At 45.0% G+C, this 24,107-nt stretch overlaps 1 protein-coding gene across 6 annotated transcripts in view; it reads right to left on the minus strand.

Annotated features, from left to right (window-relative positions):
• Window positions 1-1,522: 1,522 nt before the first annotated feature.
• Window positions 1,523-24,107, minus strand: part of MED12 (mediator complex subunit 12) — a 65,676-nt gene continuing 43,091 nt past the window's right edge. For 2 of the 6 annotated variants that reach the window (XM_073640986.1, XM_073640982.1), the window contains exons 26-44: window positions 23,065-23,228; window positions 22,748-22,927; window positions 18,048-18,119; window positions 17,607-17,764; window positions 17,354-17,515; window positions 16,965-17,076; window positions 15,698-15,787; window positions 14,478-14,587; window positions 13,834-13,969; window positions 13,558-13,719; window positions 12,058-12,435; window positions 11,797-11,941; window positions 11,410-11,600; window positions 11,238-11,315; window positions 5,321-5,544; window positions 5,083-5,230; window positions 4,799-5,005; window positions 2,576-2,657; window positions 1,523-2,366 (exon numbers count right to left, since the gene is read on the minus strand). In XM_073640986.1, coding sequence (XP_073497087.1) covers window positions 2,323-2,366; window positions 2,576-2,657; window positions 4,799-5,005; window positions 5,083-5,230; window positions 5,321-5,544; window positions 11,238-11,315; window positions 11,410-11,600; window positions 11,797-11,941; window positions 12,058-12,435; window positions 13,558-13,719; window positions 13,834-13,969; window positions 14,478-14,587; window positions 15,698-15,787; window positions 16,965-17,076; window positions 17,354-17,515; window positions 17,607-17,764; window positions 18,048-18,119; window positions 22,748-22,927; window positions 23,065-23,228 — 2,843 coding nt within the window. In that variant the 3' untranslated portion in view covers window positions 1,523-2,322. The remainder of the gene's footprint in view (window positions 2,367-2,575; window positions 2,658-4,798; window positions 5,006-5,082; window positions 5,231-5,320; window positions 5,545-11,237; window positions 11,316-11,409; window positions 11,601-11,796; window positions 11,942-12,057; window positions 12,436-13,557; window positions 13,720-13,833; window positions 13,970-14,477; window positions 14,588-15,697; window positions 15,788-16,964; window positions 17,077-17,353; window positions 17,516-17,606; window positions 17,765-18,047; window positions 18,120-22,747; window positions 22,928-23,064; window positions 23,229-24,107) is intronic. The other 4 variants (XM_073640984.1, XM_073640987.1, XM_073640985.1 and 1 more) reach the window with 3 other exon arrangements.

The raw sequence follows: 24,107 nt of genomic DNA on the forward strand, positions 1-24,107 counted from the left end.
AACTTGTATCAGGTTCTTCCACCGAGATATTAAAAGTGGTTCAAAGAGTTTTTGCCAGAAAACTCATATAAACACTTTGAAAGTTCGCAAAATTTTTGTGCAACATGGAGTTGCATAAAAACGTTGAGGCTTTTGATTCATGCCAGTTTCAAGCAGCTCTGCCAAAATGGCTGGAGATGAGGAAGAACCAGAACAGGACATGACTACACCCACCAGTCAAATTAATGGAAAGTGGCGAAATACATTACGCAAGAAACGTTACTCCAGTCCCTGACTAAAGTAACATTTCTGGTGAGATGCACGCCAGTAATAAGATGCGACAAATTCATTAAGTGACGTGCACTTGATAATGAATTAGCCACATATTTTTGCACGTTCCTCATTAAGAGTGGCATTCAGAAGGCCGGTTTTAGTGAATAGGGGTTATTATCTTTGCCAAATAAAGGTATTATTGTGGACTTGTGGACAAAAATATCTCTGTGCCTCGTTGATCCAGAGCACATTAGTCTCAAAGTTTTGTCTGCTGCTCTTTAGGTATAAGTGACTATAATTTTGTCTTGACCTGATGATCCCTGTACTCCTGTGAAGACCTACTTTGTGCACCCTCTTCCTACTTGTCAATTCATGCACTATGGAATTATCACGGGAAGAGCTAAAGAAAGTTTCGTAATTTAGACATGATAATTCCAAAGAAGAATTCCAGCTGCAAATTTTGTCCTAGCTGATCGATAACTAGAGCTGAGGCCTCTATAAGAGAAATGGTGACTGATCATTTGGGAGAAGTATGCAGCAAATATCAAACACTGGAAGCTGCGGTGGGGACGCAAGGATAATGAGTAGAGGAGATGAAGGGACCCGTGGAAGTTTGGGTTCTGGTACCCTACCTGAACTTTAGACAAAGTTCAGTTCAGGTACCAGAACTGTACCTGAACTTGAACCAGAACCTGAACCCCATTGAAAACAATGGGTCCCGAACTTTGGAGCAGGGAAATATTCTCTCTCCTCCCAGACTTCCCCCGGAACTCCAAACATTCTGTGTTCAGAGTTTAGCACCGGAAACTAACTGTCCGGTATGAACCCCGAATTTTTAAAGTTCGGGTTCGCTCATCTCTAATAATGAGTAAATAATGTTATTTATAACAAAAAAAAAAATAAAACTGCATCCAGGAACCAGAATTTTCGGAAAGGGGACAACGCCCTACAAACTAAATGCTTAAGGTATTAAGAAAACGTATCCAATGCACCCAATTGTTGTTTTAGATCTGTACAGAAGTGTCCGGTGTGATCTGTAAATATTTATTTTATAAATTATTGCAAAGTCAATTAGTTTTTCTTTTGTGAATTAGGATTTCATCTTCACACACTGATCAAATGAAGATCAAATATTGATATATCCAAGTGAAAGAAAAAATTAAATACTTTATATGGGGCATATTTACCAAATCACATTACTGTATAAAAGACCCCTTAAGGCCTCATTCTTAATTCAATGAAGTGTCAATTATAGCCTTGACCAAATGTATTTGGAGTGGAATCTTTTGATATATTTATTGGCATGTCATTTTCTTTAAATTGTGGCTTCTTAAATTGACTTCAGGTCAGAAACAGTGCGATGATACAAAAATGCATTTTTTTTCTAACTTGTTTGGCATAGAAGCAAAATCAGAATAAAAACAGAGAGTATAATTGCTTGAATTATGCATTTTGAGATGACCGATACAGCTTATCTCATAGTTTTAATGAGAATAGGCACATGCACATAATATCCCAATGGCATGTGCACAAATACACCAATACAGAATACTGAGGAGGGTGTGGGATTTGATTATGTAGGTTACGAAAATTCCAACCAGTAACGTGTCCCACCTGCTGGAAAAATCTAGATAGGCCAAATCATTACCACTCAATTTGGGCATAATTAAGGGCTCTACTTCACTGTTACAAGAACAAAGAAAGCGCAAAAGTAGTATCTGTCACCATGTTCATACATGTGCCTGAGATCAGGTTGCCATATAAATAGGTTAGAAAATGACAATTATTTGATTATCAAAATAATAAAAACTTTTTTTTTTGTTGAAAGGTAAAAGGTCCATAAGACTCAAAAGCCCTTGCTCTTAATTTAGGGAAACAATGTGACATTCTGGTTCCCTGCCTTATTATTATACAAGAGTCCAGGTTTATAAATTCCATGTGCCATAACACCTAGTAATTGTCTTTCTCCTTCACAGCAGTCCAGTAACACTGTCTTCAGTTTCCGATGCCTTTCTTCTGTGTCAGGAGGGATCCAAAACAGAACTATCACCTATAGACTTGAGCCATAAATCAGAAACGCCCAAATGGATTGGTAGCTTGCTGTGGTTGTGTGTCTGGAAAGAGAACAAGAATATTAGATACTCTGCACCCACGGGCTGCTGCACAAGGAGGGAAAAACAAAGCACTAAGTGCTGCACACACGGTTATAAAACATTTCATTGTTGCAGGGTACTCAAGTGAACATGCATTATTTATGAACGGCAAGGTACACAGGGAGAAGACAAGGTTAAACTGAACAAGAACTTCTCCAGGGAGTACTCACTGGATAACTGCTGTTGTAGTTGTCGTACAAGAGCTGCTGTCTGTTGCTGCTGCTGCGTTTGTTGCAGACCTTGTCTTGGAAACTAAAAGAATAGACCAAGTCAGATATATAGAAAAAAAACCTACATGTAACAGGAAGAGGGAAAATTATTGCAAATTCTTATTAAAATACTCATTTGATTTAAAAACAATTCTAAATTTAGTTACTCACATGTATTAAAGCTGTCAAACAGTTGCAAATCATGCACACGGGAGCAATTCAAACACATCACCGAGCAGCAGTAACTACTCGGTGCTCGCCCGAGCATACTCGGCGAAAGGGTTAACAAAACATACTTGCTCAACACTACCAAGAGTTGTTTTTTTTTTAACATAAAAGAAAAATATTTACATTAAATATACACACACATATTGAAAATCTATATTAAAAGTTGTTTGTGTGTATTATATATGCACACTTTTTAATATAGATGTATGTATTATGGATATTGCTCTTTTATTGCATATAAATACATAAATAATTTTGACCACACACTCACCTATATTAAAAAGTATCTTTACACACACACACACTTTTTAGTATATACACTGTTGAAAAAAATAAAGGGAACACTTATACAACACAATGTAACTCCAAGTCAATAACACTTCTGTGAAATCTACCTGTCCAGTTATGAAGCAACACTGATTGTGAATCAATTTCTCCTGTTGTGCAAATGGAACAGACAACTGGTAGAAATGATGGGCAATTAGCAAGATACCTCCTATAAAGGAGTGGTTCTGCAGGTGGTGACCACAGACCATTTCTTTGTTCATCCTTTTTGGCTGTTGTTTTGGTAACTTTTGCATTTTGTCATCGGTTTCACTGCTAGAGGTACAGTAGTATGAGGTGGTGTCTACAACCCACAGAAGTTGCTCAGGTAGTGCAGCTCATCCAGGATGGCATATCAATGAGAGCTGTGGCAAGAAGGGTAGCTGTGTCTATTAACAGTGTCCAGAGCATGAAGCAGATACTGTACCAGGAGACAGGCCAGTACACCAGGAGATGCGGAGGGGGCCATAGGAGGGCAACAATCCAGAAGCAGGACCACTACCTCCTCCTTTGTGCAAGGTAGAACAGGAGGAGCAGTGCCAGAGCCCTGAAAAATAACCTCCAGCAGGCCACTGACATCCATGTGTCTGCTCAAACTGTCAGAAACAGACTCCATGAGGGTGGTGTGAGGGCCCGACTTCCACAAGTGGGTGTTGTGCTTACAGCCCAAGACTGTGCTGGCTGATTAGCATTTGCCAGAGAACACCAAGATTGTCAGATTCAACATTGGTGCCCTGTGCTCTTCACGGATGAGAGCAGGTTCACACGGAGCACGTGTAACAGACGTGACACAGTCGGGAGACGCCGTGGAGAAGGTTCTGATGCCTGCAACATCATCCAGCATGATCAGTTGGCAGTGGGTCAGTAATGGTGTGGGGAGGCTTTTCTTTTGAGGGACGCACAGCCCCCCCATGTGCTACGCAGAGGTTACCCTGACTGCCATTAGGTACAGGGATGAGATCCTCAAACCCATTGTGAGACCATATGCAGGTGAAGTGGGCCCTGGGTTCCTCCTAATGCAGGACAATGCCAGACCTCATGTGGCTGAAGTGTGTCGGCAGTTCCTGCATGATGAAGGCATTGATGCTTTGGACTAGTCTGTCCGTTCCCCGTGCCTGAATCCGATTGAGCACATCTGGGACATCATGTCTCGCTCCATCCACCAACGTCACGTTGCACCACAGACTGTCCAGGAGTTGTCGGATGCTTTAGTCCAGGTCTGGGAGGAGATCCCACAGGAGACCATCCGCAACCTCATCAGTAGCATGCCCAGGCATTGTAGGGAGGTCATACAGGCACGTGGAGGCCACACACAATACTGAGCATCATTTCTTTGTCTTCAGGCATTTCCACTGAAGTTGGATCAGCCTGTAATTTGATTTTCCACTTTGATTTTGAGTATCATTCCAAATCCAGGCCTCCATGGGATGTTCATTTTTATTTACACTGACCATTTTTATGTTTTATTGTTCTCAGCGCTTTCCACTATGTAATGAATAAAGATTTGCAACTGGAATATTTCATTTAGTGATATCTAGGATGTGGTGTTTTAGTGTTACCTTTATTTTTTTGAGCAGTGTATTTATGGGTGTTTAATGAAACATGCAAAGCTGAAAGTTAACATAATTTTACCATAGGTTGCTGTGGTGCCAGTGTCTGCATGCCAAGTCCCGGTGGCTGTCCTTGTGCCTGGGCCTGTGGTACTGCTGCTACCTGCTGAGGTGGTTGCTGTGGTTGAGGTGGAGCTTGAGGCTGAGGTGGTGCCTGAGCCTGTTGCTGCTGCTGCTGCTGTTGTTGCTGTTGTTGCTGTTGTTGTTGTTGTTGTTGTTGTTGCTGCTGCTAATAAAATTAGGACCTGTTACAAGCCTGGACTTACCAATATTTCAACTGCTTACCAAAATGTTTTATTCAATTACCCGTAACATTTGTTGCTGCCTCAGATACTGCTGTTGCTGTTGGTCTGGTAACATCTGTGTAGGCCGTATTGCACCTTGAACATTCTGTGCCGTCATATGACCCATTCCAGCCATCATACCAGCCTGTTGCATTTGTTGGTGAGGAAATCTGTTGGAAGATGGTACAAAATAATTCTCAAAAAAAAAAAATAATACAAAAAAAAACACGCTACACACATTTATAATTAAGCTCATGTACCTTTGTCCTGTTTGGGGATTATGACTGTACCCGGATGCCTGCTGATGAACATAACCACTAGGCCTCTGCGGTATCTGTCGCACCGAGTCAAGGAGCGTTCCACCAGATGATGGAAGAGTACCAGGATAGGACTGTGTGTTGTATGCAGATGGCACTAACCCACTAGTCTGCGACGGAGGAGGATGCTGTTGCATGGGTACATGGGAAGTATATGATGTATAACCCTAGACCAAAACAAAAAAATACATACATATGTATTTTTATACATTTTTTGTACCCGAGAAGTAATCAAAATGCGAACAAGCCATTTTTTCAAAAGATTTACTTTTTCTTTATCGCTTCCTTGGGGGACACAGGACCATGGGTGTATGCTGCTGTCGCTAGGAGGTTGACACTAGGCAAAAAAAGAAATTCGCTCCTCCTCTGCAGTATATACCCGCCTACAGGCATTAAGCTCATCAGTTTTAGCTTAGTGTCTGTAGGAGGTAGACCTAGATCCTATCAGATCCACCCCTGTGGGTGGTGTTTTATTAATCTTTCTACTTTCTTTTTCAGATACAGCTTTTCAGGCTTAACAGCGAACACTGCGTCCCCTGTTTCCCCCTTTTCACAAGTGACAGAGAGCAGTGTGCATTTTCCACAATGCTCACTCTCAGACCGCTGGGCAGGACTTATCCCCTGTCACCTCCCGGTGTCTCAGGGTGATTCCCTGTGGCCAGTCCTTGCCGGTTCCCCACCCCAGCCCCCTCCTCGGAGCGGCCTGGGAGGGAGACTGTGGTCCCTGCGGGTAACCTTCCCCCAGATTCTGGGGTCAACACCGTCTCCTGCACTATCCAGGACCGGACAGTGCGGGAAGGAGGAAGAGCCAGGATCCCTCCTGGGACCATCCTCAAAAGGGGAGAAGAAGATGTGTCTGGACCTTAGAAAAGGTACAATCACTCCCCCTCCGGCTGAATCGGCAGGCCCCTCAGAGCCCTGACATGGCTGACAAGCGTACATCCCCCCTCAAAGGGGGCTGTAATTTTCTCAGCGCTCCCTGCCACACGTCAGCTACAGCCTCCACTTCGCCTCACCTCTCCCCTTCACATCAGCGATGAGCGCATATACTACACAGCGCTGACAGCAGCGCTACCCCGTCCCCTCTTCACGAGGGCAGACTGAGTACGTTCTCACGCAAGCTCCTCGTCCAGCTCTCCAGTACCATCGACATCCTCCAAAATGCTCCCTGCATCCCACATCTCCTCCCCAGAGGTCGCCTTGGGATCTGACTGCCTCAGATTCTGATTCTGGATCAGACACGGACCAATATTCCAAAATCCAGGACATTTCGGCCATCAATCAGACTCTGCACGTCAAGGAGGACGAGGGCCCTCAGGACCACTCCATCTCTTTCAAGAAAATTAAACGCCCAGCACACACATTTTCTAACCATACAGAATTTGACAGCGTCTTTCAAAAACAGTGGGAGAATCCAGAAAAGTGTTTCTCAGGAAAAAAACAGCTAGACATACTATATCCGTTTAACCATGACCTTGTCACCAATTGGTCGGAGTCCCCAACTGTGGATCCACCTGTCTCTCGGCCAAGATGGTTCTGTCTCTTCCAGATGGCTCCTCCCTCAAGGACACTACGGATAGACAGGTTGAGGTTTTGGCTAAGTCAGCCTTTGAGGCCACTGGCGCCTCCCTTTGTCCTTCCTTTGCCTCAACTTGGGTATCAAAATCAGTGTCCGCATGGGCCAAACAGCTTAGGCGGGGAATCTTAACGGCGGCTTCCCCGGACGATCTGGCTGATCTAGTGGATCAGATCGCCCATGCAGGGAAATATCTGCTCACGGCATCCCTCGACGCCGCTGCCTGCTCAGCCCACGTCTCTAGCAATATTATTGCCATGCGTAGAATTCTTTGGCTGAAGGCTTGGAACGCCGACCCGGCCTCCAAAAAATCTCTAACAAATCTCCCTTTTCAGGGCTCCAGACTGTTTGGGTCCAAGTTAAACCAAATCATTTCGGATGCCACAGGGGGGGGGGGTAGAGCACCTACCTTCCCCAGCCCAGGCCCAAAAGTCCCTTTCCTAGGAGGCGTTCCCTTCAGTTCCGGTCCTTTCGTCAGTTTGCCCAACCGGGCTCCTCCTCTCAACAGGACCATACCACAAAGCAGAGGGCCAGACGTAAACCATCCTTTAGGCCCACCCCCAACGGGCACGCAAAGGGTCGCTCCACCAAACCCTCTGGACCAGATCACGATCCAATAAATTTTCTACAGCATGACGGGTCACTCCCCCTTGGGACCTCTCCTTCTACCGTCTACTTCTGTTCCAAGACGCCTGGGTCAAGGAGATTGTGACCTCCGACTACAAAAATCGAATTCAACACCATGCCAGGAACACGATTTCTCAGATCCCGCCCCCCACAACCACCATCTCTGCTTCCCGGCTTCCTTCAGGCCATTGCCTCCCTTCGGCGCTCAGGAGTCATAGTACCCGTCCCCTGTCAGGAAAGGTTTTCTGGTTTTTACTCCAATCTTTTCGTTATTCCAAAAAACGACTGCTCACTGCATCCGATCCTGGACCTCAAACAGCTAAACTGATGAGTACGCATCCGTCACTTCAGAATGGAGTCCCTCAGGTCGGTAATCGCCTCGATGGAAGTCGAGGAATATCTATGTTCAGTGGACATTCAGGACGCGCATCTCCAAATCCTATCTGTGCATCACATCAGAAGTTCCTTCGATTTGCCTTCCAGAACGCACATTATCAGTTCACTTCCCTCCCCTTCGGGCTTGCCTCCGCCCCAAGGGTTTTCACGAAGGTAATGGCAATGGTCATGGCCATTCTAAGAGCCAGGGTGATTGTAATTATCCCCTACCTCGACGACCTGTTAATCAAAGGCCCCACACGTTCAGGGACTGTCTCCACAGCCTCCAGATCACCTTGAACATGCTCTCTCGGTTAGGCTGGCTGATCAACACAGACAAATCCTCCCTGGTCCCATCTCAACGTGTGACCTTTCTGGGAATGCAGTTCGACACAACCCTTGCCCGGGTCCGTTTTCCAAGAGAAAAGATAAACTCTCTGTCTGGGGATCCCCCTTCTCTCCAACCCAAGTCCACACTAGCTTCGCCTATGCATGAGTGTCCTGGGGAAGATGGTGGCTGCTATGGAGGCAGTGCTGTTTGCCCAATTTCATACCCGGCCTCTTCAACTGGCCCTTCTGTCAGCATGGGACAAGAACCCATAGTCTCTGGATCGACGTATCAGGTTACCACTTCAAGTGAGAAGGTCATTGACATGGTGGACTCGCCTCTCTTCCTTCAGACCCGGGAGATCATTCCTACTGCTTCGCTGGCAGGTGGTCACGACCAATGCAAGCCTCATCGGTTGGGGGGCAGTCTTTCTTCATCACACGGTACAGGGCCAGTGGACTCCCCACGAGGTCTCCCTACCGATCAATATCTTGGAGATAAGGGCAATTTACCTGGTGTTACGTAACTGGCAGGGTTCCCAGTCCGCGTACAATTTGACAACGCCACGGCCGTGGCGTACTTAAACCATCAAGGAGGAAAGCGCAGCAAGTCCGTCTTGAAAGAAGTGGCAAGAGTGCTAGTTTGGGCCGAAAAGATAGTTCTGGCAATTTCAGCAATCCACATTCCGGGGATCGACAATTAGGTGGTCGACTTCCTCAGTCGGCAGGGCCTTGCCTCAGTAGAATGGTCTCTCCATGCCGAGGTGTTTCAACAGATTTGCTTACGGTGGGGCACACCGGACGTCGACCTCATGGCGTCTCGGTTAAACCACAAAGTGCCATCAAAGATCCGGTCCCACGATCCTCTAGCGATCGCTCAATATGCGCTAGTCATACCATGGTCTCAGTTCCAGCTGCCCTATCTCTTTCCCCCTCTACCACTGATCCCTCGAGTCGTCAAGAAGATCAAGACCGAGGGAGTACCGGTAATCCTAATAGCTCCAGACTGACCCAGACGGGTCTGGTATGGGGAGCTAGTAAACCTGCTCGTCGACTCCCCCTGGAGACTACCAGACCGTCCAGATCTCCTCTCACAGGGTCCTATCCTTAATCAGAGTTCTCATTCTCTGAATTTAATGGCATGGCCGTTGAGGCCGCAGTGTTGAGGAAGGCGGATTTTGCTGACAACGTCATTCAGACGTTAATTAGCGCCAGAAAACCCGCAACCTCGCGCATATATCACAGAATCTGGAGAGCCTTCCTTCGTCACTGTGAGGGAGATCAGCTAGCTCCCATGTCTTTTCCGTTACCGGTCATCCTGGCCTTTCTTCAGTCTGGCCTAGAGGCGGGTCTCTCCTTGAGCACCCTCAAAGGTCAAGTGTCTGCCTTGTCCATCCTCTTCCAACGTAACTTGGCTGCCAGTCCTCAGGTTAAGACATTTCTACAAGGGGTGACGCAACTGGAGCCGCCTTATCGCCCGCCGGTGGATCCATGGGATCTTAATATGGTCTTAAGCGTCCTCCAACAGCCTCCGTTCGAACCCATTCAGGACATCTCAGCCTCTATTCTCTCCTGGAAGGTGGCTTTTCTGGTGGCTGTTACCTCGATTAGGAGGGTTGCGGAACTCACAGCCCTCTCATGTCGGTCGCCCTTTCTGGTCTTTCATCAAGATAAAGTAGTGCTCAGGCCAGGGCCTTCCTTTTTTGCCGAAGGTTGTTTCCTCATTCCACATCAATGAGGACATTGTTTTGCCTTCTTTCTGCCCTGCTCCAGTGCATCCATTGGAAAAATCTCTGCATAAACTGGATCTGGTCAGAGCTCTAAGCGTGTACCTTTCTAGAACAGCCTCCTTTCGGCGTTTGGACGACCTTTGTCATTCCTGAGGGGCGTCGCAAGGGTCTTCCTGCTTCCAAGTCAACCATCGCCTATTGGATACGTTCAACCATTTTGGAGGCATATCGCGTCTCAGGCAAACTTTCCCCTCCGGGGGTAAGGGCTCACTCCACCCGGGCGGTGGGGGCCTCTTGGGCAGTTCGCCATCAGGCTTCGGCTTCACAAATCTGTAAGGCTGCAACCTGGTCTTCACTACATACCTTTTCAAGGTTTTACAAGATCCACACTTACTCCTTGGCTGATGTCAGTCTTGGATGAAAGGTTCAGCAGGCTGCAGTTGCCCGCAGTCTGGCTTAGTATGTGGCTATCTTGTGTTCTCCCACCCTAGGGACTGCTTTAGGACGTTCCATGGTCCTGTGTCGCTCAATGAAGCGATAAAGAAAGAGGGATTTTTGGTACTCACCGTAACATCTCTTTCTTGGAGCCTTCATTGGGGGACACAGCACCCTTCCTGAGTTTGGGCAAATGTTCCTCCAGTTGGCCCGTTGGGCATCTAGTTTGGTTTCCTCTGAGGTGCCCCATTGGGCATCGCATACTTGTTTACGTTATGTTCCTCCTACTGCTTTACTCACTAACTGATGAGCTTAATGCCTGTAGGCGGGTGTATACTGCAGAGGAGGAGCTATTTTCTTTGTTTGCCTAGTGTCAACCTCCTAGCGACAGCAGCAAACACACATAGTCCTGTGTCCCCCAATGAAGGCTCCAAGAAAGAGATTTTATGGTGAGTACCAAAAATCCCTCTTTTTCTTTACATTTCTCTGGGGAGAAATGAAAAAAAATAGCTGCTCTTTTTTAATAATCTCAAAGACAAATGGTGATACAAAAAAAAAAATCTGGGTCGACTTTGACAGAGATTTTTAAAGACACATATTGCATTCCTATGGACAATGAATTTTAAAACAATCCATCTCTTCAATCTCAATATTCTGAACTCAACAGTTTAAGACTATAAGGGTCTTGTAATATATAGAATGAAAAGGCTTGTTCCTGGGCAGCCCCTCAGTTTGAAGGTGAATAACAAGCATTTTGTAGGCAGAACAGCGCACTATTAAGCGCACATACCTGGGAGGGCTGCATAGTTCCATATGGAGGTGTTGGCGTCATCTGTCGAACAGGTTGAGTCATCATACCCTGATTCTGCTGAGGAAGAGAATACAAAACAAATGTGTTAACGTTTGAGTTTTGTTTATTAAAACATTTATACTAGTTTTAAAACAGCCCAAAAATCACTCACCAATTTGGCTTGAAGATGTTGTCTAAGCAATTGTCCCTGGGGGATAGGAGGTGGCGGTCTGTACATAATAGGCTTGTAATCCATCATCCCTCCTACTACTGGAGGAACACCACCTCCGTAGGGCGGTCTGGCCTGAACTACCTTTACCATATTCATGCGAGGAGGTCGGTATGTGTCCAGACGTGGCCCACCTGTATCAGGATGGCAGAACGGTGGAGACTAATTAACAAAACCAGATGGAAATGCGGGCAACTATCATTGTGTTCGGATGAAAAAATGGATTTTGAAATTTACCATCAGGGCACCCAAGTAAAGCCATAAATATGCTTCTTCATAGTAGAATGCTCAAGTTCCCCAATTAACTGTACATTAATGATTAAAACTCACCAGGAGGTAAGGGTTGATTCTGCGTGTACATGCTCTGTGCCCCATAAGGCAAACGAGACATGGACCCCGCTCCTTGGGAGTGTAGAAGGTCAGTGGGAACTCCCATTTGATAAGGCATTGACCGTCCTCCACCAAGCCCATAATCCTAGATAAACCACACAAAATTATTAGGATATTCAGCAAACATTTAAAGTGCATTTCAGAATTATAAGAAATAGGGACTGTATTATGATATGTTTTTGTGCTGTACAATTTTTTTACCTCTCCTTTGTTTGCCGGTTGACGTGTCTTCTTATTTTTCTTGCTTTGTTTTTTTCTCTCATCAGTGGGACCTGCGCAGCCTCCTCCACTCTTATCCACCTTCAGGGGCTCACTCAGCTTCTTATCTGGCTCACTACTTGTTGGAGTTGGTGGCTCCTCATCTTCAGGGGGAAGAGACAACGGCTCCAAGTAGTAATTGCGTGGTTTAGGCTTTAGATGCGTATGGTACAAAAGCAATCTCTGTTGTTCCTCCAATCGAGAGACACGTCTGTCTACGCGCACTGTACCAAACCATCCCCAGGAAAGAGGTGCAGATTGTTTCAGACCTTCAAAAAGGTCCCAAGGGGAAATTTTCTGCTTTGTGGAAACTTGAAGCCCCTATTAATGGAGTTCGCAAAGTTAGAAAAAAAAAGTGTTTGAAGGAGTAAAGAGCCAGGTAACACAAATTACACCAAAACAAGGATTTTTAACAGGGTCTTTGGAAAATCTCACATTTTTACAGTTCAAGACAGCTTTACAGATGGAGTGTTTAAAACAGTATATAAACTTGCAAAGACTCAAAGGCTCCATGGTGCAAACTCTTCCCATGGGTTATGTAAGGTCTGCCATGTCTATACAGTAGTACAACCAGTAGTATCTATGAACCTATAACGTATATTTTTATTTTTGGAAAATGTTCAAATTGTGTGTCGTGTACGAATTATCATCATAATATATAATTTTTCTGGTTGTAAAAATTTTTTAGCCCCAAATCTATGCATTTAAGGGTAAAAAAAAAAAAAATAGTCCCCAAAACTGGACAACCTGGTCGTTTTGTGTCCAGCAAACTACAGCAACATCTAGTAGATCAAAACACGGCCAGAGTCACTTAGTCACATTAAGGTCATAGCCCCACTATCAGTATTTGGTCAGTAGTTTTTCAAAGTAATGCTTTATGTGAAGGCTTCTTGTAGCCTTCACCTTTTTTTTATATAAAATAATTTTTTTTCTTTCTCAGGCCTTGTGACATTTCTCTTCCACGTGGTGCCATTGCTGACAGAATTAAATGGGAAGCGGAATTTTTTGTTAAGTAACATCCCTTTATAGTCAACTGTCTGCTGGTCATCTGATTAATGAATAGTTAGACTTTCCTGTGGTTGAAGTCTTGATAATTGGGAGCAAAGCTAAAAGTTTAGACTACATAATTCTAAGACATTCATTGGGGTGTTCACATTTATTCAAGACCGTATTGCAAAAAGGAGTTCGGAAAATTACTTTTTTGGGTGCTCAAAATAACAAATCATGTTTGCAATCAATGGCCCACATTTGTGGAAGTATTTTGTAGTATTGGATCCCATAGATAATGTTGATTCTAAATAAAAACGTAAAAGGTTTTGTGACAAATCTGTTGGGGTGTTCTTTATCATGCTGAGCACTGTATACCTTACCACATTCTAAGTGAAAACAAAAAAGTGAGAGAAGGTTGAATTTCCCTTTAATTATTTGATAAATGAAATTCACCTCTTTCTTGAAAATAGAGTCAAAGCCAGCAATCTTGTTTCCTTTGGTGTCAATAAGAGATCCCTGAGGTTCACAAGTTATTACATCCCGTGTCTGCTTTGGTAAGGGCAACAGCTGGCGTACTTTCTCCAAACTCTCTGACTGACGGTCACCTAGCTCCTTCTGCAATAACAGAGAAAAGTCAGTTACAAGAGAGGAAGCCGGAGATAATGTGGCTTTTTCTGTATTTAAGGCATGGGGAATTCAAATGCAGCGAAGAAAAAAAAAAACTATTACCCGAAGCTTTTTTACTAAATTCATATATGCCCTTTTGTTCTCCTCCATGCTGCCTTGTGAAATGCTGGACATATCAGCGGCCAAGGTTCCATTAATAAGTACACTCAGCATGTCCAGCACAGTGGTGAAGAGCTCACTGCAAAGTAAAGAAAAGTCAATGCCATAGAGTCAAAACATGGAACTAAAATGTCATACAAAATCCAAGAAATGGACGAATAACTTCCCAACACCAAAACAGCTGGACATTTTTTGACCTTTTGCATTTTACATGTGTGGAAGAAAGTGTGTCTCATAATGTATCACAATGCTGTTTTTCGGCACACATTTCAGTATATAAATTAGTTTCTGTAGTTTTTAGCTTTAAAGGGGATTGATCTGCCATTAAAGATCATATTTATTGTATACAGTATAAAGGCCAACCACTTTAAGAGAAAAAAAAAGAAGGAACACAAAGCCAAGTGCCAAGAAAAGCCATCCCTGAACACATGCGGAGCGAACACTAACAGGGACATGGATACAGCCTAATCTTTTTCTTGCTATACAGGCAGAATAGAAAAGATTGCAGTAGAGATCTACCGCTCCTAGCAGCCATCATGGACCTTTAGTCTAAACCTGCCAGTTCCAGAATATCACTATACACTTACTTATTAGACTGCATGTCCACAGTGCCACTGCTTATAATATCCAGGAGAAGTACTGCCCAATCGGTTGTCTGTTGAGTGCTGCGCTGAACAGTGTCAAACATTCCACCGACCTAAGGAAGAAAATATAAAGACTCCATTGTAATCACAAATTCATTTTTTATTTACGGATCCCCCCACAAAAAACGTGCCATTATACTTCTGTATACTAGTATATATATTGTGCCGGCGCATAGTAATATACGGCTACCTACTAAAGCGCACTGTCAGACCTTACAAAGACCATTAGAAACTCCACTTGTATAATGTAATCATTGCAATCGCCGCACTGGCAGAGCTAAAAAGGGAGTCTGGCAGGTCATGTCAATTCAGAGCAGATATTTCGGCTATCTCTACCCTCGACCTAATTGGCTTACAGCGCTGGCTGCACTTCAGCCAGTCATTCTCTACCGAAATTCTGCTCCTATACTCTGCCAATCAGTGGTGGGGGGCGGGTTACACAGATTAGCCTGACTGGCCTGCACAGACATGTAGTCCGGCTCAGATCATCTCTCTTCCTGATAAAACAATGATTGTATTGAAGCTACAGCACACAGCCCAATAAGTGGCACATCCCTGTAATCATGCTGCTCTCTGATTAAATAGCAAAAAACTGCTGTCAGATTCCCTTTAAGCAGAGCTAGGATTCGGCTTGCTTACTTTGAAATTACATTATGACCTTACAGATTGCTGGGATCAAAAACATTTTTTTATCCAGGTAGTTGTGGCAAGAGCAGGGCTTAGGAAATCATTGTAACAGTCAAAGTAATGTAACAAAAGTCATTAATATATATATTTTTTTTAGTATAGTAGGGGATGGCATGCACTACAGATTTGAGATTAATCAATGATCATTGCAGGTTCAGCTGCAAGGATTTCAACAAACTTGACAATAAAAAAAAGAAGCAACAGTATTGTATGAGCGCTGCTGCTCCTCAGAGTCCCTGCACAGCAATGCTCCTGAGCAGCAGCTGTGCAGAGAACTACAACACTACCTCATTCACCTCAGTCCCTTGAGCTCATGGTTTAGACTACAATCAGACAAAATGTTATAGCATAACACCAGGATAAGTCAAGACATTAGAAGATGGGAAGAAGTCTAATAGAGGACACCATGGGAAACACTAAAAATGTTGCACGTTTTATATGTTACTGACCCTACATATGGTGGCACATCTACTCACCAAGTTCAGTCGGAGCTTCAATACATCATGGAGGAGCTGCGGAGTTTTACAGTCATCTTGGTACTGATCATCCCGCCAGTTACTTACAATCTGAATAAAATAGATCATTTTTAAAAATTCTGCAAATTAATCAATTGCTTAGAAAAGAACAGTCTGCAGAAGTCCCAAAAATACACATGAATGAGTATGTATAGCAGTGTATCTGAGAACACCAGGGATAATAAATAATGGTTAAATGGGTTAAGTCGGGTAGGCTCTGTTCACATGATGGGTTAGAGCCCTCCATCTGATCTATATGTTGGGAGGATGCCCCGATAGAAGAGACTCTTACAGTGGTCAGACAAACTGCTGGTATAGATTTGTTTTCTTTTACTAGATCCCACAGACATTTAATAGCACTGCTCTATAGAGCATAAAATAAGGTATATAGACTAATAGTACCCAGTAGATGCCAAAGAACACAGGATGTATATGGTGATTTCCAGCAGAACACAAATGTGAGTAAACAGAGCTGCACTGGTAGGATCCTGACAGTTAAAGGGGTTGTCCCTTCTCCTGTCTTCAGGAGCGTGCCGCTCTTCCGTCTCCCTATTTGCTGGGGGAGAAGGTGCGCTCCTGCTTGACTGTTTGGCCCAGCAACTCAGCAATACTGCTGATCCAAGCTGTGAACTCTCTGATGCGGGTATATGAGGTTTTTGCATGTGTGGCATTGGATGAGTGCAGTGGCACCACAGCGGTGCGCTCCAAAGCAGTGCTTATAAGCTCTATTGGAAAGATCTTGTCAGCACTGCAGAAATGGCTGGTGATGACCCAGGCAAAAAGCCAAACCTAAATTAAAAAAAAATCCCACCATTCATGTGGACTGAGAGGAATTTTAATAAGTTGCAATGTCTGCAATTTTACCACTAAAAGAACATGGGAACAAACTATTAATTGCAGCCAATGCCTTCATGAAAGGTTAACACAATGGCAGTCTCTGAGATGTGTTACATTGGGAGGGCCAGGAGTCGGACAGTCTGAGCCAAACTGAAAGGACTAATGTCCTTGAAGCAAACATGCCAGATATGTTCCTGTGATAATAAAGTGTGTGACCTGCACTGATCACCTCCCAGTGTCCTACACGTGTCTGATCCTAAACCTCAGGGGTAGGTAATGAAGTTATTTACAATGTGAAGTGATTTTTCATCATAAGCTGTAAATACAGATCATGTAATAAATGATCAATCACCAGCAAATTGAAGGAGACTGCGGGATCACGATCTCTTACCTGCTGCACCTGACCGTACAGAGAAGTCAACAGGCCCTCCCTCTGCTCATCTTGTCCCTTCAAACAGGTTAACACCAATGACAAAAATGGCTGCTGACTCAGAAGAGACATACTGCCAGGAAAGAAGGAGAAAAAGAATTAAAACAGGTCTCATGCTTTTGCTGAAATATAGCCGGGTGATACTTGGAAAAATCTAGAGTGAAAACCAGGTATCTGACATGAGTTAGAATTGAAATGAAAAAGAATTTGCCCACATATATAAATGTACTGTAATTGAAGATGGCAGTAGACATAGGCCTTAGACCATGTATTATTCTAATGCTCACTCTGCTGCCTTCTTCTAATTATTATTCTATTTGCCACATAAATTAATTTTTACTTGCACTGACCTTTTCTGTTTTTGGCGGTCTCGCTCCTTACGAGAAGAGGATCCGAGATGTTGTCCTTTCTCCAGTTCCTCTCCAGCGGCTTTCAGTACATGACCTTGGACGGATGTCGGCAGCTTGGCAATCAGAGGAGCTACAAGCCATACGCCAGACCGCTCCAGAGCACTGAACGAGATGAAGTGGAAGATAGAAGCCTATGTTTAATACAGCTGCCATGACAAGCCAAGGTTAGATGTAGTACCCCATTCGCATTTACCTGAGCACAGGCTTAGACTTGGCATTGGGCGTGGCATTGGTACTGGGGGCATTGCTGGGCGCTGCATTGTTTACAGGGGGCGCACAGACATTCTCTGCTGATTGCTGGAACACTTCAATTGTCGCTTTTGCAATATTTTCCAGGAGGGAATTCATTTCCTATAAAAATAATGAATAAAAAACCCAGATATATTCCAAAGTCAGCAATTTTTGACGCAGCAGAAACCTATGGGCATGTAATAATCCATAAGCTTATCCATCTTTGCTTCCCTCCTTCATTAGCCTGAGCTAAACTATAAACATTACATTCAATTCAAGGAAGCAAATGTATTGCAAAAGTCATCCTGTACAATTTTTTTTTTTTTTTACCCTTCTTTTACAAAATTTGCACAGAAATAACTGTCAAAGAAAAAGAAAAACGACACAACTTTACTTCACTTACATTGTTAGAGGTCTGTTTGATCATCAGCTGAAGCTCCAGTGCGGACTGACGCATGGTCCATTGATCCAGGCTCTAACGGGTGGAAATCATGAGAATCAACATGTAGATATAAATCATTCATGGTACAGGTGAAGATCTAGGATTTGTAGGATTAAACAGTCTAGAAGGATGTCATAAACAGGAAGAAGTCTAATTAAAGAAGTTGTCCACTACTTTATTCCCCCCCAACCCACAAATGTATCCCCCCAGGGCCCCTAAGACTTATTGTAAATACCTTACGTTGCTGTTTCTGCCTGTGAGCGGCGCGATCGGTGGCCGCTCACAGGCATCTGGGTTGTGAGGGCGTCACACCCAGCATCCACCGCACGCTTTCCCAATGAATGGGGAGAGGCAGAGCGCGCGGTGGATGCCGGGTGTGACGCGGGGGGTAACCCCGCCCACAGCCTGGCATCCACCGTGGAACCAGAAAAATCGTGACCCCCGGCTGCTGCCAACACTTGTCGTGACGTCAGCGTATGTCAGAGCCGGCTGGAGCCGGGGGTCACGTGATGCCTGTGAGCGGCCAGTGATAGCGCCGCTCACAGGCAGTATCTGCAACATAAGGTATTTACAAGAAATCTTAGGGGCCCCAGGGGGATTCATGGGGGGGATATAAAGTACTGGACAACTCCTTTAATGATACATTAATTCACCCACTGGCAAGTCTTAAGAATGAGAAAAAGATGGATCCATCATTGGGGGGCTGCCTCCGATCTTGTTCTCTTACTGGAATTACCTTACCATGCCAGTAAGCTGCACGGCATACATAACATAGGGTAAACCCCACAGAAAATATAAAAATGGACCAGTCATTCTAGTGCCAGAATGGCATCCATGATGGAAGGGTTTGTTTCTCAATCTGTGCCTTTCTCATGACCCTTTGGTCAGTTCACAACCTCAACAGAGAGGGGGCTTCTGCACTCTCCATCCATAGCAAAGACCCTACTTAAGTGGAGCAATGTATCGCTCTTGTGTTGGTTCTTTTTTTTTTATCAAAGATAGGAGAAAAGCAGTATGCAGGAAAACATATACAACATTACAAAGTCAGAAAGAAACTGGGGCAGGAGACAGCAAGAAAATAAATCATCTCACATTAAGGGACTTAGTAATGTACAAGTCATATCACTGTAGATATCTGCGAATAAAAGGACTAAAGACTAATAAAAGGACTCCTATCCACGATCTACCACAAACGCTCATAACCTCATACCCCTCCGCCCAGCCCCCGCTTCCCCAGTCGCACTAACAGGAGCTCTATGGAACGCTTGCTCCATCTGCAGCAAACTTTCCTACATTCATGATCTCATCACTAACAAACTTTCCTTCCTCGCCATCACCGAAACCAGGCTCACCCCCTCTGACACAGCCTCTCCAGCTGCACTTTCGTACAGTGGATTCCACTTTTCTCACACCCCCTGGCCCCAGCGGCAAACATGGTGGAGGAGTAGGCATTCTTCTGTCAGATACCTGCGCCTTCACCCAAATCTCAATGACGCCCTCCGTTACTCTCCCCTCTTTTGGAGGTGCACTGTGTGCGCATTACTCTCCCTCCAACCTCCAACTGGCTGTCATCTACGGCCCCCCAGGGCCAGCCACCACCTTCTTCGACCACTTCACCACCTGGCTACTTCACTTCCTTTCCGCTGACATCCCCACTATCATCATGGGCGACTTCAACATCCCCATTGACACTTCTCTCTCAGCTGCCTCTAAGCTTCTATCTCTCACTTCCTCCTTCGGCCTTGCTCAATGATCTTCCACAGCCACCCACAGAGATGGCCACACACTGGACCTCATCTTCACGCGCCTCTGTTCCCTATCTAACCTCTCGAACGTGCCTCTCTCTCTCTTTCGGACCATCACCTACTTCCATTCCCATCCCTCTCCTCTGCAGGGCCACAATCCCCACTCCACAAACTTGCACACCCTCGCAGAAATCTCAAACACCTTGACCTACACTCACTCTCTAAATCCCTCCTCCCTCTTACAGATATAAGTACCTTATATAAAGCAGCAGCAACATCTGCATCATGTAACACCACAACAGCTGCAGCTCTCGATTCGGTCACCCCTCTCACACATACCAAAGCTCGCACAATCAATAGGAAACCCTGGCACACCAACCTGACTAAAGAACTGCGACACGCCTCCAGGGTTGCCGAGCGGAGATGGAAAAGGTCCCACTCCAACGAACACTTCATCGCATTCAAACAGTCCCTCACTATTTTCAAGACCACACTCACTGCAGCAAAACAAACCTACTTCTCATTTCTCATATCCTCTCTGTCTCACAACCCTAAAACAGCTATTCAACACTTTCAATTCTCTCCTCTGTCCCCCAGCGCCTCCTCCCTCTCCTCTCAGCTGAAGACTTTGCCTCATTCTTCAAGCAGAAGATTGACAATATCAGACAAAGCTTTTGCCTAAAGTCCCCACAGCCCCTCCTCATATCTACTCAACCTTCCTCCTCCAACATTACAGAAGATCAAGTTTCCTCTTTACTCTCCAAAACACACCTCACCACCAGTGAACTTGACCCAATCTCGTCCCACCTCATCCCTAACCTTACCACAGTCTTCTTCCCAACCCTAACCCACCTCTTCAACCTGTCACTAACAACTGGTGTCTTCCCCTCATGTTTCAAACATGCCTCAATCACACCCATCCTCAAAAAGCCCTCCCTTGACCCACCCTCTCTGACTAGCTATATCGCCCTATATCACTTCTCCCCTATGCCTCAAAACTTTTGGAACAACATGTCCACTCTGAACTGTCCTCCCACCTCTCCTCCTGCTCTCTCTTCGACTGCTTACAATCTGGCTTCCGCCCAAATCCCTCCACTGAAATGGCCCTGACTAAAGTCACCAACGACCTACTAACCGCCAAATCCAAGTGACACTACTGTCCTCCTCCTCCTGGACCTGTCATCTGCCTTCGACATAGTGGACCATTGCCTCTTACTACAGGCTCTCTCATCTCTCGGCATCACAGACTTGGCCCTATCTTGGATGTCTTCATGCCTAACAGACCGGAAATTCAGCGTCTCCCACTCACACACCACCACCTCATCTCACCCCCTATCGGTCGGTGTCCCCCAAGGTTCAGTTCTAGGGCACCTGCTCTTCTCCATCTACACCTTTGGCCTGGGACAGTTCATAGAGTCTCATGGCTTTCAGTATCACCTCTATGGTGATTACACACAGATCTACCTCACTGGACCTGATATCACCTCCTTACTAACCAGAATCCCACAATATCTGTCCACTATTTCATCCTTCTCTGCTAGATTTCTAAAGCTTAACATGGGTAATACTGAATTCATCATCTTTCCCCCACCTCAATCAACACCCCCATCTGACCTATCCATCAAAGTTAATTGCTGCCCACTCTCCCCAGTCCCAGAACCTCGCTGCCTTGGGGCAACCCTGGACTCTGATCTCTCCTTCAAACCACATATCCAAACCCTTTCCACTTCCTGTCGACTCCAACTCAAAAATATCTCCCGGATCCGCACATTCCTCAGCAAAGACTCTGCAAAAACACTAGTGCACGCCCTCATCATCTCCCGCCTCGACTACTGCAACCTCCTGCTCTGTGGCCTCCCTTCCAACACTCTCGCACCCCTCCAATCTATCCTAAACTCTGCTGCCCGACTAATCCACCTGTCCCGCCGCTACTCCCCGGCCATTCCCTTCTGTCAATCCCTTCACTGGCTCCCCATTGCCCAAAAGACTCAAGTTCAAGACCCTAACCTTGGCATACAAAGCCATCCACAACTAGTCTCCTCCATACATGTGTGATCTAATCTCCTGATACATACCTGCAAGCAACCTCTAATCCTCACAAGATCTCCTTCTCTACTCCCCTCTTATCTCCTCTTCCACAATCGCATACAAGATTTCTCCCGTGCTTCCGCCCTACTCAGGAACTCTCTACCCCAACATACCAGACTCTTGCCTACTGTGGAAACCTTCAAAAGGAACCTGAAGACCCACCTCTTTCGACAAGCGTACAACCTGCAGTAACCCTCGCTCCACCATTCGCTGTACGACCAGCTCTACCCTCACCCATCCCCTGTAGACTGCGAGCCCTCGCGGGCAGGGTCCTCTCTCTTCCTGTACCAGTCGCCGTCACGTTTTATTCAAGATTATTGTACTTGTTGTTTGCTATGCATACCCCCATTTTCACATGTAAAGCGCCATGGAATAAATGGCGCTATAATGCTAATATAATAATAGCAAACAAAATCAGAAGGATGACAAGGTCTAATATTATATATATATTATATATATATATATATATACACCTGTCAAACTTTTGCACAGTGCTGCATGTCAGAAGTACATGCAATGACAAAAAAAAAAAAGCCTGCTGTAATATGCACCATCACATCATATCTTTAAGTGATTCACTTGTGGTCTGAAGTGTATATATAGCTCCCAATTTGTAATATGACCAAATGCTATTGCATGAGGCTTTATTTTAGCATGCAAACCAGCCACAGGAACACATTAGGAGGCCTTTTAGAAAAAAAAAGAAAACACTAATGGCATTTAAAAAGACAAATAATTCACTGTCTGCTTTCATTTTCTAACAAATCACAACAAGCAGCTTTCAGAAAGGAACTTTTCTGGGTGAATATTCTTGATCATTGAGGCTACCTGTAGGATATGCTTGATGCGCTGTCTCTGAGGGTTGTCCCCTTGTTCTGCATCACTTAGTCTGTGTGGATAACAAATCAGCTGCATGAGCCGCTGGGCCTGAGCGCTGCTGAGAACAGGGTCCTGGAGATCAATGGAGTCTTCACACAGGGAGCGAACACATCTCTCCCCTACCCATTCCTGAAAAGCGCAGCAATCAAGGATAAGGATAATGACCAATACACTGCACAAAGCGAATAAGTAGAGAACTCAAGGGTTATTCTCTTCTCAGCACACAGTATAAGTGCACACTATGCAGCATGGGAACAAAGGCTCACCTGTTGGCAGATGCTGCGCAAAACATACTTGGCATACACATCCAAGCTTGCAGTCTCTATGGATACAGATCGCCCACCTGGCCTGTTCGATGCCAAGTCTTCATCAGTAATATCTTCAGTACCTGCTGGTAATGAAAATCCAGAGCCTTGCAGCTCTGCATCACCTGAAAAACACAATGTACATAAACACGGAAATTGTTATAGCGCTAACATAATCTGTAGCGTAGTTATTACATACCTGTTAGCACCGATTCTCATGCAGTACTTTAAAGGGGATGTCCGGGATTTTTACATTGATTGCCTATCCTTATATGGTTGGTGGGGGTGCGACAATCGGCAGCCCCACCGATCAGCTATTCCCAGTGCCGGTGGCAGCAGGTTGTGATCAGTCAGGGAGCTGCACAGCACAGGTCTGTCTGTTTAGTGATAACAGCTGGATACTGCACATTTGTCCCTATTTGAATCAAAAGGGTGCGGACGTGCAGTACCTAGCCGCAGCCATATACAGATGACAGAGCTGTGCTGTATAGCTTTGCAACTGAGCACATTCATCTGCTCTTGGTGCCGCTGATCGACGGGGGTGCCGGGTGTCGCATCCCCGCCAATCAGATACAGATGACCTATCCTAAGGGTAAACCATCAATGTAAAAGTCCTGGACAACCCCTTTAAACATTTTAAAAGTACACACCGAAAAACATCAAAAAACTCTGCTGCTGGCGAAATGGGGAGAGAAAACAGGAGTAAAGATGAAATTCATTCATTTTTTTCTGCAGCAAAACCGGATTTCTTGGCAGGAAAGAAGCTGCGTCAAAAATGCAGGTTTTGGTGCGTTTTTCAGGATCCAAAAGTTCAGCTTCGCTTCCACTACAGAAGCATGAACACAGGTCACCAATGGCAGTGCGTTTACTTACTTTCACACTTTGGTCTGCCATTGACTTGCTCAGGCATTGTTCAATTTCACACCTTTGTCAGCCACAGATTGTATTAGTATAGTTTAATTAAATTAGTGATGTGTAAAAAGTAAACATTGGCCAACCAAGGT

Source organism: Phyllobates terribilis, unplaced genomic scaffold (assembly GCF_046119375.1).
Source record: "Phyllobates terribilis strain yellow unplaced genomic scaffold, ASM4611937v1 Scaffold_7__3_contigs__length_470593459, whole genome shotgun sequence".
Lineage (NCBI taxonomy): Eukaryota > Metazoa > Chordata > Amphibia > Anura > Dendrobatidae > Phyllobates > Phyllobates terribilis.